Source organism: Protopterus annectens, chromosome 2.part0 (genome assembly GCF_019279795.1).
Source record: "Protopterus annectens isolate FY-2018-M chromosome 2.part0, PAN1.0, whole genome shotgun sequence".
Classification (NCBI taxonomy): domain Eukaryota; kingdom Metazoa; phylum Chordata; order Ceratodontiformes; family Protopteridae; genus Protopterus; species Protopterus annectens.
In genome coordinates this window covers 830,641,172-830,660,547 of record NC_056728.1, presented here as the reverse complement: position 1 = coordinate 830,660,547, position 19,376 = coordinate 830,641,172, and the positions used below count along the sequence as shown (strand labels likewise).

Here is a 19,376-nt window from a genome sequence, read left to right as displayed (position 1 = left end):
ACAAACTTAAATTTATGTTCAGGATATTCTTTGATATGTTTAGCCACTGCACTAGTATCTTTTCCTATATGGATGTAATTTATATGTTCATATATGCGTTGTTTAAACTTGCGTTCCGTTTTCCCTATGTAATATGCTGGGCAACCAGTACACTTAGTGGCATATAACCCTACTTGTTTGTAACATGAAAACCGTCCAGCTAGATGAATATTTTTACCTCCAATAACTACATATTCACATTCCATAATATAAGGGCATTGGGGACACATATTACATTTCAGCATCTTGTGTGTTGTAACTAACTGCTGATGTGAACCCCATGGGTTGTTCACTTACCTGGTTATCTAATAAAAATAAATAAGTACATGTATGAATACACACATATGTATTTATGTTTGCAAAGTGTGGATGTTTTGGAAGAAAATAATTGCGTTTGCATATGGTAAGATTACTATTTTTTGATATGAAGAATATTTGATAGTTGAAGTCTTATAGTCATTTTGTTAGATTACCTAAGCTGTTGTAGTAAGATAAAACCCCTACATTTTGAGGGAAGTACTTCATTTGAGTACTGTTCTGTTTTGCTGTATTCTTTAAGTTTTCTATGTTTTTTAAGGAACAAGAAGGCTCAAATATGCCTTTTGTTTTGTTTTATTTAGATGAAACTGCTAAATGTGAATTAATTCAGCTAACACCACCAGGTATGTATTTTTTTCAGTTTGATACTGTATTGATTTAAATCCTTCTCATTCTTACATTTCTTATAAACCATAAACAGAATTCAAATGTAATTTATATTGTTAATGTGCAAGTATACTATGTACAGTCTTCTTTCTGTAATGTATCATTCCATTACAAGGGTCATATGTTTTTATTCTTTAAATTATAACATGCAAACTGGGATATAACTTTCATTTTAAAATATATTCCTTATCTTTTCTGACTAATTTTACTTGAGCAGATATGGTGAGTGCACCTCAGTGAAAGAAAAATGAAAGAGAAACCTATGATTATCTGCTAGAACTTCAATGCCCCTGAATATACTCCATTAATCTTTTCACAATTTACTGTGTTTAGAGTCTTGCCCCATAACCATCTAATATGATAAATATTCATATTGCTTATCTCTCTTGATCAAGAATTTCAATAATTCTGCTGCATCCCATTGACTTCTTTAAAGCCCTCAGTCAGCATTTAACTCTGTTAAATCTGACTTTTTCATTAACTCTGGTTACTGCTGCCCCAAGAAGCACAACTTAATATTAGATTTATATTTGTAAACATCCACTTAGTACATACATAGACACTTAAGTTATTTTATTACCACCCAGACTGTCATTCCACATTATACCCCTGCTTCATCTGTTTTCTTGCTGAAAACCAGGATAAACTATATCCCTAAATGTGAAGAAGTACTTTTTTCACCCCTTTTACTTCCTTACTGTCCCTTCTTCACTTACTTCTTTACTTTTATCAAATTCTCTTCCCTGACTTTTTCCTCTAAATATACCATAAGCCTGTTTTTTTTATTTATTTTTTATTTTTTTATTTTCCATTTGTTAAGACATGATTTTCTAGTAGCAGGCTTTCTTGCCTCCATTAGTACCTGCTACACATCCTCAGAAAACAGGTGCCTAAAAGGAATTAAAATCCTGTTATCCAGGCAGTCAACTGAAGATGACTGATGTCAGGGTGTATCAAACACTGCTGGTTTTGTGTGAGTAGATCCAGTTTGTGAGGAAGCTTGTAGAAATTGTGGCAATTGCTCCTGGCCATTTCCAAGAAAAGGTAGAACCACACTTGCCTGGCCAGAAGGGAGTCACAAAAATAATTTTGGGGGATTCCTTCTGAATCTTCCAAAGTACACTAGATATTAGTGGAAACATACCTCTCACCTCTCAGCCTCTTAGAACAAGAAATCTGTGCAAAGCCTAAAATAATGGTGGTACAAAGACTCCAAAATAGGAGCAAGTTTTAAATATTGCTCTTATAAACTTTGAAAGTTGCTATAGTAACAGGTTTTGTGCTTGCATGCATTTTCTGAAGGATATAAAGTCCGAAACTCAAATGTATGCCATTATTTAGTGATTTCAATCCACAGTGATTTGCCAGAAAACCACAAATTTTATGAAGAACATCCCAAAAATATGAGGAAAAAATCTAGACATTCTGCGAAACTCTGTTGAGAGGTATAGTCAAGGCCCACTCTCCCAGGCCATTGCTTCATCTGTGGCTTTTTGGAAAAGTTTGGATTCTAGAAGAATCTAGAAACTGCTTCTTGGTCCTCTGTACATACTTTTACAAACCACTATAAGCTTGATTCCTTCACTAGGTCTAGATCAGGCTTTGCTAGGACCATTCTCCAGGGGCTACTGGACCCTTTTCCACCTCCCAAATACAGTTAGCTATGGTAATCCACCCATATAGCTAACGCTACCACAGCAGTGATCAGTATGAAGAACACAGTACAATTATGTAAGGTGAAATTACCATAACAATAGAAGTTTGAATGATCATTGCTGCAGTAGCCCCATCCATTCCTCCATATTCCTTGTTTTTTTGTGTGTTTTTATGCCAGGGTATGGGACTATATTTCTTGTTGTTCCTAGACCTGTCCTTTCAGGGCTCGGCCTCTATCTCTGCTGGCAGGAAAGCTCTGAAGGGCTTCACATCTGAATTTGTCTTTTAGTCAGCTCATCTCAAGCTGCTTGACAGTTTGGGTGCATGGAAGGTGCCCTGATACTTTGGAAGCTGGCTGGCTGTTATATCCTTCAGGATATAACCCATATAACTAAGGGTGCTGTAGCAGTGATCATTTGAGCATCTACTGTTAAAGTAAGTTCACCTTACAACTCTACTTTCTTTGCCATAATATGACAACAAATTGAATCAGAATAACTCTAGGCTTCCTATGAGTCTTGTCAGTTTCAGTCAAAGGCTATTGTATCTCTTTTTTCAAGATGTATTTGAGCACTTCAAGAAGCATGTCAACTGTACCATCTTTATTTTGACATTGTCCAGCAAATGCATGCCTTCCTCTTTTTCTTCGTTAGTATTCCAGTCAGACTCATGTTTTCCTCCAACTTTCATCTTCCATTGCAGTAAGCTGCTATTCCGCACATTCTACTTTTTCTGCTGTTTCCAGCACCTTCTCACAAATCTAATTAACTTGTTGCTTAATCAGCATCATGGAGACTAGTTAATCATATTTAATACCTTCAGTTCCATTTATCTCCAGATCTCTTGCATAACCAGTTAGTAGTCATGGTGGTTGCAGTAAATCGTGCCTGATCATTAGGTCAGATTATTAATGACAGCATAGCACCCTGTCTACTTGGATTGTACTTCTACTCATTTTCTCTTCCAGGCTTGAGTTGTCTGCAATACTTTCCATATTTTCTGTCATCATTCACTAAACAGCATCTTTATATTATTGTCTATTTCAGGGCTGTTAGTATCCCACTTCGAATAACTAAAAGGTAAACTTTTATTTATCTGAGATACACAAGGTAAATCAGGGAGACAACTGACTTTATGAAGTCATGTGAGACTTCCCTGGCTGCATTGTTACAGACAGTTCTGCTTATATTATTTTTGCAGTAATAATCCTTTGTATACATTGTAGTAAATCAAACCTACATTTGAAAGAAGTGACCTGAAATGGAATAATGTGTTGTTTAAATGCATGCAGTGATTCTGACTTGCTAGTGCACTCTTTTCCATTATATGGGTCCTGTTCTATGGATAGTGTATCACAAGCAGCTGCACTGAAAAAAAAAGTATGAAGAAAAATAGCTCTTATGTTTTCATATGTGTTTTTAATTTGTTTAAATGTCTGAACTTACTGAAATCCCTGATTTGGAATAATTTGTCAGTGGCATCATGACAAATGAAAGAAATATATTTTTTTCATATAATATATTTATAAATTAACTTTTCTCAACACTCAGATAACACACATCTGTCTTATTAAGCAAATTTGTGCATAGCTTGCTGGTCTCCTGCATATTCTCTTACAGTATCTTTAAGCAAAGTACATTTATTTTTGAAAACAGATGTCAAGAATTTTACGAGTCTATATTATATGCTCGAAGTTTTAAAACTTTGACGCTCATATGATCGACACCATATGAGCGAAGTTTTAAAATATCGAATATATAATAAAAATAAACAAAAACAAAAAAAAACTACCTGAATGCTCTGAGCAGGGGGGCAAGCCCGCCTGCACCCCCCCCACACTATCTGCTACTTAAATATACCAACTCCGAGATCGCACTACAGTGAAGTAAATGGAAATATTCCCTATAGCTATCTCCGTTGAAACTTGCGAGCTTTCAAAAGTTCGCTCATATGGTGCCGACCATATGAGACTCGACCTTTTGAAATGTCGCGCTTCTGATATAGACCCGAATTTTAACAGGAAAGTAGAACCAAATAAAGCTCAAGTGATGAATGTTGACATCAGCTTAAAAAACATATAACTATTTGGTCATAACTGGACAGACCACTAGGTAGCTCATTGTAGAACATGGTGTTTTATCTGCTCTAAGTACTACAACTTACAGACTAAAGAGAACAGAAAAACTAAGTGTGTTACAAATGTATTTCTGATCTTCCAGCAGCTTTAAAAGCTTGCATACTGTCACACTGCCAGCAGCAGAACAGACACACAAAAGGTCTGACAGTGAGAAGTCTCGTACAGATTTTAAAGCTGTCTCAATTTTCTAATGCTGTTCTTTGATGGCTGCTGTTAATGCTGTAGCACAAGTTTTCATCCTCCTGATTATATATATTCAGATGTTCAATGCAAAACATACTAGGTACTGAATGAGTTGCACATGGATCTGATGTCATTTTTATTTGTTCCTGAATTGATGGGTCTCAGATTCAACCTCGAAGCTGGCTTGGCTTCTTTTACTAGAGTCACAGATCCAACTCTTGAGGTCCTCCCTTATCCATAGTTCCACACTAACCTAAAATAACTCGGATCTTGTTTGTCACCATATCACTCAGGAGTGGATAGCCTTCTCTCAAACTTTTGGGTATTTTTTTTAATATTTAAAGGTTGTAGATTTTCTTCTTTTAGATTACTTTGAACTTTCTTTTATCTCCCTCCCTTACTTTCTGTGCAGTTTTTCAGGTTCTGTCCATTAGACAGTTCTATTTCCTACCCTTTTTGTAGTTTGGGTACTACTGAGTACCGTTGTTGGTACTCTTCTTTCCTTTTCTGTATTATCTTCCTTTCCTTCCCTCTAGAGAGTGTTTCTTTGTACCATTGTTGGTACTCTCTATCCTGTAGGCAAAAAAAAAAGTCTTTTACTATACTTATATTGAACAGTTTTTCTTCTTTCCTTTATCTCCTAAAATGGCAGAAAAAATGACTGGGTTTTAAAAATATCACTTCCTGTGGACATAAGATTCCCAATTCTGATGCCCACAGGGAATGTGTTTATTGTGTGGGCACTGCCCATTTAGAAACTGATTGTTCTATCTGTGTGGGGTTTACTTTCAGGGCTATTAGTGACTGTAGAAATAAATTAATGCTAAATAAAGGGTCTTTTTCCTTCTTCTTCTTCTTCTCTGGCTACTGGGGCTCAACCCCCCTTCCAAGAGGTCCAAAAACAAGGAAGCCTAATTCTTTAACAAAGGATAAGCTCCTAAGAGGAAGTCTCTGGACCATTCACCAGCATTTGCTCTGATCTTCAAACCTCCTGCAAAAATTTCAAAAAAGTCAGATCCAACACCCACCTCAAAGCCTAGATTGCCTTATATCTGGTCACCTTGGTTTTCACTGGAACCATTCTTTCCTTGATTCCACTCACCTTTTCTCCAGGAGACTCCAAGGAGACACTCCAGGCCTCCGTGTACCAACTCCTCCCTTAGGTTATCCAGGAGTTTGTCTGAAGTAGAGGTGTATAGGATGATGAGGAAGTTCCTCAGAGCTCAGATCCAGATGGGGTAATCCTGTCTCCTTCTCCCATCAGACTTGTGAGCCTGCACTTCACTGACCATCAATTGATAACTCCTTCTCTGATCCATCCTGCGGTTTCGTAGCCCTCAGATCCAAGATTGTTGAGGGTGTCTTCATCAGATCCAAAGACAGGTTGTTCTTCGAATTCCACTATCTTCCTGAGCTGCCCAGCACCAATACATTTGGAGCAGGGGGACTCTCAGAGTTGAAGCATTGGTGCTGGCTCTGTAGGGTTGGGGTCAACTCCAAATTTTTCAGAGCCATCCTTGCCCATAAGTACTTTGGCACTGGATAGCTCAGGTCTTACTCCCTCCTTGAGGTGGGGATCTGGGGGAGTTCAAGGCTCATTGGCACAGGGGTCTTCAGCAGTGCTGCTGGGTTCCTTTTTTCCTAGATCCTCTACCTTTGAGGTAGTAGAGAAGGCTTCCTCTCTGCCTAGAGAGAGGACATCCTTGCACCCTTCAGATTCAATTTCTGTTTCACTATCAGGTATGAGTTCTGAGCCTCTCACTTCTATCCCACTGGGACAGCCTACCCAAATAAGCCTCATTTCCATCCCTCAGCACTCCCCTGTCACTTCTGATACCTCACCAGACTATCCCACTGATAAGGTCCCTAGGAGGATGACATGTTAAAGGAAGCACTTGGATTCCCCTCAGGAGTCTGTTACTGAGGACACTGACTTTGATGTGGTGGAAGGGTGCCCCATATCTTCACCTGAGGATGGAATACTGGAACTTCTAAAGCAAAAAGATGGATGGTCTTTTGAACCCTTTTCCCAGGAGGAGTCGGTGTCTGGCCTAGTTACATCTTGGGTGACCCCTCTGGCTGTTGAGGTGATAGACCATGTCTCACACAGTGCATGGAAGGAGACAGCTACTGTGGAGGCTATCCACAAGTGACAGGATACATGTTTAACTCCCACAAAGGACAGAGCACACTGGAGCAATGCAGTCCCAGAAAATGCCATGGTTGTGGCAGCAGCCACTAAGAAAGAGCTCTCAGAGCAGATTTCATCTGTCCATCTGCCTAACAGGGAGTCTAGGGCTTTGGATAGATTTGGAAAGTGTGTCTATGCCTCAGCAGCCTGTGCCCTGTTATCACTGAATTATTTGGCACACTTTACAAAGCTACAATGAGATTTGACAAAAGACCTCTCCATATCTCTTTCCTGGTCCATGACTCTGCAGATCAGAATAAGATTTCTTCACAACTGGTCACCTTTCAGTCAATATCTAACATGTCTATGAGACTGATTTCCAACACTGCAGAGGGTACCTCAAGGATGGTGGGTTTGGATATAGCTGTTAGGATATATGCCCTGGTGCACTTGTTCCATTTTTTGAAGCCCTTCAAGTATTCATTCTTCATTGCTTCTTTTGATGTATCTTCTCTGTTTGGCCCAAAGGTGAAGGAAACATTCTCCAGCTGTGAGCAAGTTGAGAAGACCCTGTCTGCCATTGGGATCCATTTTTCTACTCTTCAGATGTCCTTCTCATGGAATCAGTGAGTTGGTAGAAAAATGTTGTTTCATAAGTCCCAAGGTCCTTTCCAAGACTCACAAGGAGATGGTTCTCCCAGAGGCAGAGAGGGTAACTCTAATGGAAGGTGCTGCCCTCATGGCAGAAGTAGCCTGTAGAACAAGAGTTTCAGGGATCTTTTCTTGGATAAACCCTATCAGTTCTCCTGAAAGGTTGCCTGGCTGCTTTTCTCTGGAGGTAGTTGGGAGGTGCTTGTCTCTGCACCTAGAAGCTGGGGCATCCTTCACAACAGATGTTTTGGTGCAGAGGATCATATCCAGAGGTTATTTCATACCATTTTCCCAATTTCTCCTCAATAAAAATGAAGAAATTCCCTGATATTCCACCCAATTAGAGGGATGCAGCAGCCCTGGAAATAAGAAAGCTGCTAGAAAAAAAGAGTCATCCAAGAAGTTCCCCCCAACTAGATAGGATCCAGAATTTATTCAGGATTCTTTTCAGTGACAAAAAAGACTAGGAACTTAAGACCCATTCTGGATCTCAGCAAATTAAACTGGTGAATAAAACATCAAAGTTCCGGATGTTCATGGCTCAGTCCATTTTTCCCTGTTGTGAAAGGATGATTGGATGTGCTCGATAGATCTTCAAGATGTGTACTGTCACATCAAAATGAACAGGCACACCAGAAGATAACTGTGTTTCCAGCTGAGAGACAGAGTCAATACCAGTTCAGAGCAATGCCCTTTGCCCTCACCACAACCCACCAGGGTGTTCACCAAATGCATGGCAGTGGTAGCAGTTCACCTAAGACTGTCTGGATTCTGGGTATTTCTGTATCTAGATGATTGTTTCCTGACTGCTCTGACCAGGCATCTACTTCTACAAGCAAGGGACTACTTGCTTCAGTTGTGTCACCATCTGGGCATCACAGTCAACTGCAACAAATCAAATGTCAATCCTACACAGACAGTGGAGTTCATAGGTGCTCATCTAGAAACAGTCATCTTCCTCCAACAGGAGTACAAACCCTCAGATCCCAGTTAAGGGAAGTGATCTCACATGCCTCTCCTCCAGCACAACTAGCCTTGCAAGCCTTAGGGTCCATGGCAGCAGCAATAATTCTAGGTCCATTGGACAGATTTCACATGTAGATTCTACAGTAGACTCTGCCAGTTCAGTGGCATATTCTTCAGCAGCCATTGTACACTCCAGTCAGAAGTACACAAGTTTGCAAGGAATGCCTTCTTTGTTGGATCCATTCAAACCAAGTTCCCCAAGGCACTCCATTTGTTTTATCTCTGCTGGTAGCCACAGTAATCACAGATGCCACCCATGTGGGTTGAGTTGGGGAGCCATTTCTTGGGAAGGACAGTCCAAGGTATGTGGCCTCCTCAAGAGGCCAGTTTGCATATCAGTGTCCTTGAGATGAGAGCTGTCCTTCTAGTACTGCAGGCCTTTCAAGATGTTCTCCCTCTGGGATGAGTGCAATCTAATCGGACAATATGTCTTGTCATGTGGTGGTACATCAACAAACAGGGGGGATCCAGGTCATATCCTGTTTGTTGAGCGGCAATGAGAGTGTGGCAGTGGGTGATCTCTTCTAGTTGCTTTCTCAGTGCAGCATATATACTGGGGAAAACCTGTGTGTGTGCAGACAAACTAAGCAGGTCCATTTTGATGCCTCATGAGTAGTTACTCAATTTCAAAGTGGTGCTGAAAATTTTCTGTTGATGGGGCCAGCCATAATATGATCTCTGTGCTTCCTCCCTCAACAACAAGTGCAGCAGTTTATTTCCTCTGATTTCACCACTGGGGGAGTCAACAAGAAGTGCTCTAGTTTACATTTGGCTCTCCAGTCTCCAATATGCTTATTTTCCATTACCTATACTCCCCAAGTTACTACAGAAAACTTACTGGTTGAAGAGCACAGTTATCTTCATTGTACCTTTTTGGCCGTGTCAAATCTGGTTTCCCTTCTGTATCTGCCCTGGGTGGTGGACCCCAGTACACACCTCATGTCTTATCTGATGAACATAACAGGTCTTAGGTTAACTACAAGGTTTCTAAAGTTCCAGTGATGGCTAGACAGCCCAGGCTTTCATCCCCGGGCTGGCATATTTTTTTTCATCTTTATTAAATTACCATGTATGACATAGGCAAACTTACAGTTATATAAATGAAAAACAAACAACATTGACACCACTAGTTGAAAATGTTGCACATCACAGACACCATTGAAACAACTGTAGTTGCAAACATTATATGTCACTTATAATCTATCCAGTCATTGTCAGTTAAGCATTATGTGGCTCATTCAAATCCTGCCTCTTAAGCCTTGTTCCTTCTCTGTGTATATTGCTCCCACAATTCCCATTTTTTCTGTGTAGTTTGCTCTGTCCTTTTTCTAAATATCCCAATTCCAGTTGTTTTATCTCTGCTACTATACTCACTACTTCTAGTAAAATTGATTTAGACTTTGATTTCCATTTTCTAGTAACTGCTTTTTTGGCAGCCACCATAGTTAGACTCAGCAAGATTTTACTATGTCTAGGCAATTCTGATTCTGTATCATAGGTCAAAAATTCATCTCCCCAGTCAATCCAATCTGCTCACCCAGCATCTCTGACAGAGCACTTCACAGGGAATCCCTCAAATCTGCCACCTCATTACACTCCCAAAAAGCATGTTCTCAGCCACCTCTTTCTTGCGTGTCACACCTCCAACATTTGCTATTCAACTGAGGAAAAATTCTTTAGAGTCTACTTGGGGTATCTTGATTTCCATATTTCTCTGCTTTATACAAACTTTCATAAAATGTTCAAAATATTTCTAATACTTCTACAGTATCTCTTGTTATCTTCCTTGTCATAGTCCTCCTAAGCTTGGACAGCCCTTTCCACTTTCTGTTGCCTGAGTTGTTGTGCTAACAGTTTTTGTGCTGTATAATTATTATCAAAAAACAGTTGCTTAACAGCAATCTTTCTAAACTCGTGCATATTATAGAGGCAATCCTGTATTTCCTGTTTAGGATTCTGCAGATGCTACTTTCCTTGTTCTGAGAGATTCCCGCTATTTTGCAATACTTTAACATTTGTCAGTTCCTCTAAATAATTCTTGTTACTTCTTAGCCATAGCTCCCTTTCCTTTATTTCTACCCTAGTTTTAAATTTCACTTTAATTTTATCCCACTTCCTAGCTATATTTTCAGAAGAAATTTCTGTCTTCTCTAGTAGCTGCTGAATTACTTCCAAAACCCATTCCTTAAATTCCTCTCTTTTCAGCCAATAGGAGGGAAAGTGCCTTTTTATTTTAGTTATTATTAGTGCATAATCTGAAATAGTTATTGTGTGCGTTTCAATGCCTTCAATTAAATGCACATGTTCCTGTAAGATATAAATGTTATATAGCCTAGCCCAGTTTTTGTATCTTGGATAATAATATGTAAATTCACTCCAAACCCGTAGTACTGAATTCACATCTTCCATGCCAAACATTTTCATAAAATTCTTTAAAAATCTGTTACAATTTCCCTTCTAGGCCACCCCAGACAAATCTTTACTGTTTCAGACCAAATTCCAGTCTCTGCCTATAAGTAATATACCTTGCTGAAAGCTGATTATTTCTCCCAGAAGTTTCTTAAGCTCCATTATAGCAGTTTTAGGTGGAATGTAAATGCATGCCAGTGTAATCCTCCTCCCTTGCCAGTAGCCCCTTAGTACTATATATTTTCCATGCAAGCATTGGAAAAAGCACACTGAGTTTGTCATACTCTTTTAACCAGACCTATAATGTCTCCCCCACTTCTCCTCTCATTGCAGTGCCCACATTTCTTAAAACCAAACAAAAAAAACGAAAGAATAAACACCTGTTTGTATTAGTATTCCTATTGCATTCAAAAATGAGAAAACTTTACTTCAAGTCTAATTGGTTTTATCTTATCTTTAAAGGCCTCCAAGCAAATTGCTTTCAGAGATTGCTATGTATGTCCTAGCCAGTTTCTCTTTTCTTGTTTTTTTCTTTTCCCTCAGCCAATCCCCTTCCACCAGACTGTCTCCAGTTTCTCTTTATCAGATTGTCTCCATGGAGACGAGAACCAGAAAACCAGTTTCTCTTTATCAGCATGTTTCCATAGAAACATGAAGACCAGCTGCAGAATTGCTGCTAAGTATACATGCATTTGTTACAAAAAAGCTTATAATATTCAATATTCTTTTTCATTTACTTGCTCTCTTAAAACTAATCAGTGTAAGGTCCTTAATTCAGTCATTTCCCTGTGCAAGAATGAAAAGAAGCACATTCATTTTAACTAACTTTGTCATGCCTTTTTAACCAGGCTTTTTTTTTACATTGCCTATACTTCTCAAAACTGTACAAGAAGAAAGAGAGAAAAGGGGAGAAAAAGAAAAACAGCACCTGTTTACAATCCCCATTACACTTTAAAATAGTGTGCAAAGAAAACCATACACCACAACTACAATACTGTTAAGAAAAGAAAATGTTTTCTTTACTTAGTTAGCTTTCTCCCCTCTCTTTCCATCTTCAAAGCATTTTTTCCAAGCATTAATGACATGAAGTAAGGCATGTACTTTATAGTCCCACATAAAACTAAGAAATTTTGAAAAAGTCCAATATTTTCAGATTTTCTTGTTCTGTCGTATTTCACAAATATAATTATTGCATTGTAATCCCACACTGAGTTACTGGTTGTGTTACAGTTCTTCTCCATTGCCCAAACATTGTAATCCCATATGGAGTTACTGGTTTTATTACTGTTCTTCTCCATCGCCCAATCCTGTCTCTGTGTCATTTCTAACATACTCTAAATTCTTCTAGTCAAGTGTTGCGCTCCCTTCCTTCTCTCCAAAAATTTCCATTGAAGTATAGAAAAGGTTTCACAGGTACAGTCTCTTTGTTGTCTTCCTCAGTAGAACAAGAAGCAGAATCTCCTTCTGTTTCACAGCTCGCTTTTTGTTGGACAAACTTTTGTATTTCCTCCTTAGCATCCATTTTATCAAAAGATGATGTTGTCCCTCCAGGGAAGAATACTTTAAAGATGGTTGGATACAGCAGTTTGAATCTCACACCCAAGTCTTGACATTCCCTGATTAGTGGAATGAATTTACTCCTCTTCTGCCTGGTGTACAGTGAGTAATCATTCTCTACAGACACTCTACTGTCTCCCACTTTTAGTATCTTGTCCTTCTTTCACAGTTTTGTCAGAATCAACTCCTACAGCTGGTAGGATTGCATCTTTACTATTAAAGGTCTAGGCTGCGTTCTTATAGCTAGGTTTGGAGCATACACATGATGTGCCCTTTCAACTAACAACTAATACCAGTCCAGTTGCTTATTTGTGCTTTCATAAAAATAATGCAGTCTGCTCTTTCCAACTTCACTGGTATAGCTGAAAATGTCAGGTTTTGCCTACGGGCTCTGTCCTCTATTATTTTTTGAAACATTTCTTCCTGAGCAGTCTCATATTCAGCCAGCCTTTTCTTCATTTTGACCTCAGATTTTTGCAGCTTTATCATCTCATGTGAATATCTGTTTAAAGATTCCTCTATTTTTTCTAGCCTTTTATTGTTTGTGTTGATATACTCCATCAATATTTTGTTTAGTTTAACCAGGTATGTATGCAGTTGTCTTATATCTTCCTGTAGGTCATTGGAAGTCATGTCTGAAGGTTGCATTGCTTTTTGCTGAACAGCTGCAGAACTTTCCCCAGTCAGTGTTTCTTCCTCACTTTTTACAGCTGATTTTTTTCCAGGTCTTCTGTATTTCTTTATTCCTGGCATCCAGGCAGTGCAGTTGCCAGTTACTGAAATTTACCCATAAACACAAGCCTACTGGCCTTCTCTGCTGAGTTTCTGTTTTCACACTGGGAGAGGTAGAAACAATCTGTTACTTAGTGAGCAATCATCTTGGAAGTCCCCCAGTCTGCTATATTAAGGTTTACAGAAGTAAATGAGAGAGATTTTCCATTTGGGCCTTCCAGAGAGATTTGGATAATTTTTCCACCTCCATCTCTACAGTGCTAGATTATTTGGCATCCCTCTTCAAAGTGGAGGCTAGTTTCTCTACTACTGAAGTGCAAGCTCGCTGCCATTTCCAATTTTCATTTGGCAAAAATCGCACTTCTTTGTCTTCTTCTAACTTGTGTAAAACATTTCTGAAAGGTACTTATTTTACTTAGGTCCCAAGTCAAGGACACTACTCCTCCATGGGACCTAACTGTCTTACATTATAGTCTGACTCAAAGTCCATTTGAACCTTCAGCCAAATCAGGCCTAAAGTTTTTGTCTTGGAAGACTATTTTATTAGGCTGTTTTATCCAAGACTCCATACTTGATATTTCATAAGGATAGGGTGACTTTATGTACTAACCCATTCTTTTTACCTAAGTTGGCTTCTGAGTTAACATTAATCAGGTCATTAACCTCTCAGTTTCCTTCCCAAAATTTTACAGTAAAGGTGAATACATACTGTATCTTTTGGATGTACACATGCAACTTCATTTTTATCGTCATCGAACCAAAGATTTCAGAAAATGTAACCAATTGTTTGTATCCCTTTCTCATAATAGATTGGGCAGGGTAGTTTCCACAGTAACTTTATCCAAATGGTTGACTGATTGCATATCCTTTGTCTTTAAACGGAGAGGTTTCTCTTTGCCTAAGTCGCCAAGAGCACATTCAACACAGTATATGGCGACTGCTTCAGCTTTTTTTCAAGAGCTTCAATAAATGACATTTGTGCTGCTGCCATTTGGTCCAGTGCTCATAGCTTTATTGTCCATTACAAATTGGATTTGATTTCTAGAACAGAGCTACTTTTGGCTCTGCAATACCTTCCACGAGGGCCACCTAAGGTTCATCCAACTGGAGACTCTGTCCTGTCAGCTGAGGAATGAATGAAACTGACAACATCAGATACAAAACTTATGTACTCACCATAACAATGAGTCTGCATTGTCCATTTTCAATTCTTCCTCAACATTTCTGCCTTTCAAACCCTCTTCCCTTCCTTCCTGGAGGACAGCTAATGGATTTTTTCATTGGAATCTTTTGTTCCTTGTTTGAGCTCCAGGTTTAGCTCTGGTGGTTCTTCTCAATTGATTCTGTGTAGTGCAAACCATTATTACTGGGGGCAGTAAACTCAATCTGAGGTATATTAGGTTATTTGGGCATTATGGGTAAGGGAGGAGCTCGAGAGTTGGATACATGAATCTAGTAAAAGCATCTGAGCCACATCCAAGGTTGGATCTGAGACCCATCAGTTGAGGAAGAATGAGAATGGACAACACAGATGCATTCTTATGGTAAGTGCATAACTTTTGTATACATTTTTTCAACCACCTTTGAGAATGGAGACAGGGTAGTGACTGGGAAAAAATATTAATTTCACAAAATGTTTCACCTTTGTGCCATGGAATAATGATTTCCGTTTTCCCATGAGAGAGGAAATATCTTTCCTTTGTACAGTATTTAATAATGGAACTGTCTAAATGATAGTGTTAGTGGCAAAATTTAGATACTTAGCAGGCAGCTTGTCAAAAGCCAGGGATGATGGTTTTTGAAGACAAATTGAGAAGAGACCAAAAGTCCTCCAAAGTCAGAAACCACATCATCATATCACTACCACTGCCAGAGGGATGGTATGGTGCAAAGGTATAATAAAAGAGTAAAATTATAATAAGTTAAGTTTTCTTTTTTATTAACTTCATACGATTGTACACTAAATAGTCAACACTGTATTATCTGCTTTCAGTGCTGTTTATTTATGCTACCTTTTCATAATTCTACTGTAACTCCCAGGTTATGGCTAAACTGAGTCCACTATGGATCATTCCTCTATCCTGGTCAACAGACCTAAATAAAATAAATAAAGCTTGAAGGTAAAAGTGGTTATCTTCCACTGGTATCATTTGCGTGTTGAAACTCCTTATACATGAAAAAGGTCTTTACCTTTTCATTCAATAGGCAGAGGTTTATTATAGGTCATAAAAGAGGCTTGGATCTCTCCAGCACATAACTGGTATTAATAACTAAAAGGCATTGAAAATTATCAAATATTTCTTAATAGCACATTGGAATATTTTCAGAGTTCAACTGAAGCAAGAGGGGTGTTACATTCAACAGATTAAATCTAAGCATTTGCATTTAAGAAACAAGATTTTGTTATTGTCAGAGAGTGTTGGAATAAGTTACATCAGCTGTGATAAACACCAAACACCATTACTGCTCAGCTAGGCATAGTAGGATTTATATATGAGTTTATTGAGGAAAGGCATGTCCCAATGCAGGATTCAAATACAGTCATGTTAATGTCAGGAAATATGTTTGATTGGAAGGTACTTTACACAATGTTCAGCAAAACCAAGGTTTTTCAAGAATCTTTGAAAGGCTCTCTCTGTATGTATGTATATGGGTCTACTTGATATGGTCGACATTTCACAATGTCGAAATTCATATCGCCGAGACCATATGATCGACATTTGAAATGTTGACCATACAAGTAAAACATAAAAAACAAAAAAAAAAACTTACCTTAATGCTGCTAGCAGGGGGTCTTCGCACCCCTGCACCCCCTGTGGGAGGTTCCACCTCCCACACCTCCCAGAACTTAAATATACGAACTCTAAGATCGCACTACAGTGCGGAAGTGGAAATCTTTCCATTCCGCAATGCAGGGAGATGCCGGTTCCCCATTGTCAACATTTCAAATGTCGATCATATGGTCTCAGCCATATGAATGTCGACATTGTGAAATGTTGACCATTTGAAGGGGACCCATATGTATATATATATATATATATATATATATAGACACACACACACACACATATATATATATATATATATATATATATATATATATATGTATGTATGTCTGTATATATGGTTCTACAACAGTGTTTGCCAAACTAGTGTTATTTTTTGCCTGATTTTGTTTCAGTAACAACCCCCTTTAACAGAATTATTAAAAAAAAACTCATACCGAGGTTAAATGTACTAAGGACTGCCAAAAGGCATTTGGCACTATAGAAAACAAAACATGCTTGCAGATACTTAACTTTAAATTGCCCTTTATTATTTGTGTTGATGCTATGGATTTAAGAATTTCTAGCTGTATTAATATGGATAAAAACTGGATGTGAATATCTGTGTACATGCTTAAAAAAGAATTTGTTAGGTAGGGAGCAAAAGTGTTCAGAATAAAAACAGAATGCCAAGTAATCAAAGGTGCAATAAAGAAATCTGAGTATATGTTCTGGGGGACACAGTTTATATTATTTATAGATTAGAGTCTTCTATGCTGGTTGGAAATGTGAAGGTTAAAAATCAATGGATTATACTATGGCACCCAACTGTTCAAGAAAGAACCTTAATATTTAAACATATGTATGCCTGATATAACTATAATGCTGAGTTTTTGTCTAAAAACTCAATTTTTAAAATTTTTAAAAACTCAACACAAACTATAATTAAGGGGAAGGTATGCAATGATATGAAATTCTGATAAAAAAGAATTTCCTTATTTCCCTTTAGCATTCCTTTCCCTATTTCATAAGTCTTGTCACTTAAACAAACAGTGCTTTGAGAAAACTGTATTAGGCACCTCATCGATCTCATGGACCACATGCCTAGTAACTATCTATGAACTTCTCTGTAGGTCCGGAGTTATATTTGGACATCTTTGCAGATTTGGCTACAGGGCTTAAGATAGCATTTAGGGCTCCTATCTGCCCTTTAATATTGAGGGGCTAAAGTGTACAGTGACAATATAAATGAGAGGGGAAGTAGCATCATTAATCATTGTTAGTTGTTAGCCGAGCAAAACTCAGATAATCCTGATTGCATAGCCTAGTCCTTTTCAGTTTATGCATTCTTTAAAACAAAGTGAAGTGCATCTGTTTTGATACCTATGGAGTGTATGGTAGAGTGAGATGGCTCACTCCTGTTGTAGAGTCAGATGCATTAAGAAATTTGCTCCTTCATGGTGCAAAGCTTACTCTTTAAGTAATATAGACCTGGAAATAGGTCTGACATTGAAAAAAAGGACAAAATAAACAACATTTTGTTTGTGTATTCTGCTAGGAACAATAGAAGTACATAGTAGATTTAGACAAAATAAAAAAGTATAGGCAAAGTAATGGGAAATAGTCTTTGGTACTTGATCAAAACTGCAAGAAATAGTTTTCTGTCATCTGTTTCTAGATACCAGTAGAAAAGATACACAACGTAGAAAGGGTGAAGGAAGTATGCCAACAACTAGGCTATGAACAAAAAACAAAGACAAATTAGTGGCAATAAATAAAAGCTAATTGAAAAATAAATGATTAGAAGCAACTTGCTTATTCAAAAGTATAAGAATTGCCCAGCAAGGCTGGAAAATCCATAAGTCAGGAGAGTAAAATCTGAAAGCAGGGCAGTTAACCTGGAAGAAGAATTAAAAAGAAGAGAAAAACTTGTACCAAATTTAGTTTTCAATATAACAGCTTATAAGTTGTCTCTGGGAAATATTGAGTTTAGGTGGATTCAGAGGATGAATGGATATTTGAGTTTCAAGAACTGTCACAGCAGGACACAAATGTAAGGAGCAATAACTATGCTAAGAGAAGAGGTGAATGACAGTTTACTGAACTGGATGAACTGTCAGAAGTTTCAACAAGATAAATTGGCAGGGCCTGTGAAATTATTTTGATTGGACTGAAATAATTTTTTTATGCTCTTGAGCTTTAAATTACTTGTAGAGACACTTGAACACTGTTATAATAAACTTGTTCTTTTTTGTTCTGTTGTGCAAACACATGCTAGAAATGGTTGGAGCTTTGGAATGAGGCAGTACTGCCTTTCCCAACTCTGCTAAGGCCCTAAGGAGGGTAACCATAGGGACTGCCCATCCTTCGGAGAGGCCTAACATTCCATTCTTGTATGTCATATTCCATATGGAGCCAGGTCACTCCTCTGCTTTTGCAGGGCAAAAGAATAGTGTCACTTGACATTATAGACATCTTCTTACATATCAGTGTCTGGAGTCTGCAGAAGAGATTTCTTTGGTTCACTCCAAATAAGCACCAGTTTTAATACAAAGTGCTGATTTTTGGTCTCTTCTTTGTATATGAAGTGTTTACGGAGGTGGTAGGTGCTGGGTCAGAGGCTTTACAGTAGAAGGATCTCCATGTTTTCTCCCTCTGCCTTGTCCTACATGGATGCTTTGCCAAGGGTCTCTATGGTTGTGCACTTATGTAGTTGCAAATGCTAGGAGTTCTTCATAGACTGTGGTAATTCATTGTTGTCCGCAGTTCACAGGATTGCCTTTATTAGGGCAAGACTAGACACCCTACACTGTCAGGCATTCCTGCTCATATAGATGGCTCAGGAAATCAGTGTCATGCAGAGGGTGTGGGTTTATGAACACTTTAGCAACATTCTAAATAAGAAAACTCATAGTACTGCTGCTGTTCATTTTTGTAAGGGACACAACAGTCCATCTTCTGGTATTCCTGTTAATATTTTGCGCCCAATTAAGTTTAGCAGCAGAGGTGTGGCTAGTGTTAAAGATTTCATAAGCAAAAAGGAGGCTGCACTAATTTTACATTTTCAAATGCTGACCCCCCCAAGAATTTTAATTCTTTTAGATTTGGACTGTATTATGTTAACTTTAATATAATGCCATGTTATACTGTTTTATTTTATTCTGTTCTGTATGTTTTTTATAATTTTTTTCTTAGTATTCAGCTTTATTTGTTTAATTGTTTTTATTGTCTTTGCTTGCATGTCTCACAGTTTTATAAATTGTCTATTTTTTATGTATGGTGAAAATCTTGAAGCTTTGTTTACTGAGATCTAAATATATTTTAAGCACAGAGTTCTTCATGCATGTATTTTCATTTTTATTCATACGCATAATCACCCTGCTGC

The 19,376-nt window shown here is 38.1% G+C and overlaps 1 protein-coding gene across 2 annotated transcripts in view; it reads left to right on the top strand.

Annotated features, from left to right (window-relative positions):
• Positions 1–19,376, top strand: part of SPATA6L (spermatogenesis associated 6 like) — a 1,246,643-nt gene that overhangs the window by 318,873 nt on the left and 908,394 nt on the right. For both annotated transcript variants that reach the window (XM_044061101.1, XM_044061100.1), the window contains exon 4: positions 660–701. In XM_044061101.1, coding sequence (XP_043917036.1) covers positions 660–701 — 42 coding nt within the window. The remainder of the gene's footprint in view (positions 1–659; positions 702–19,376) is intronic.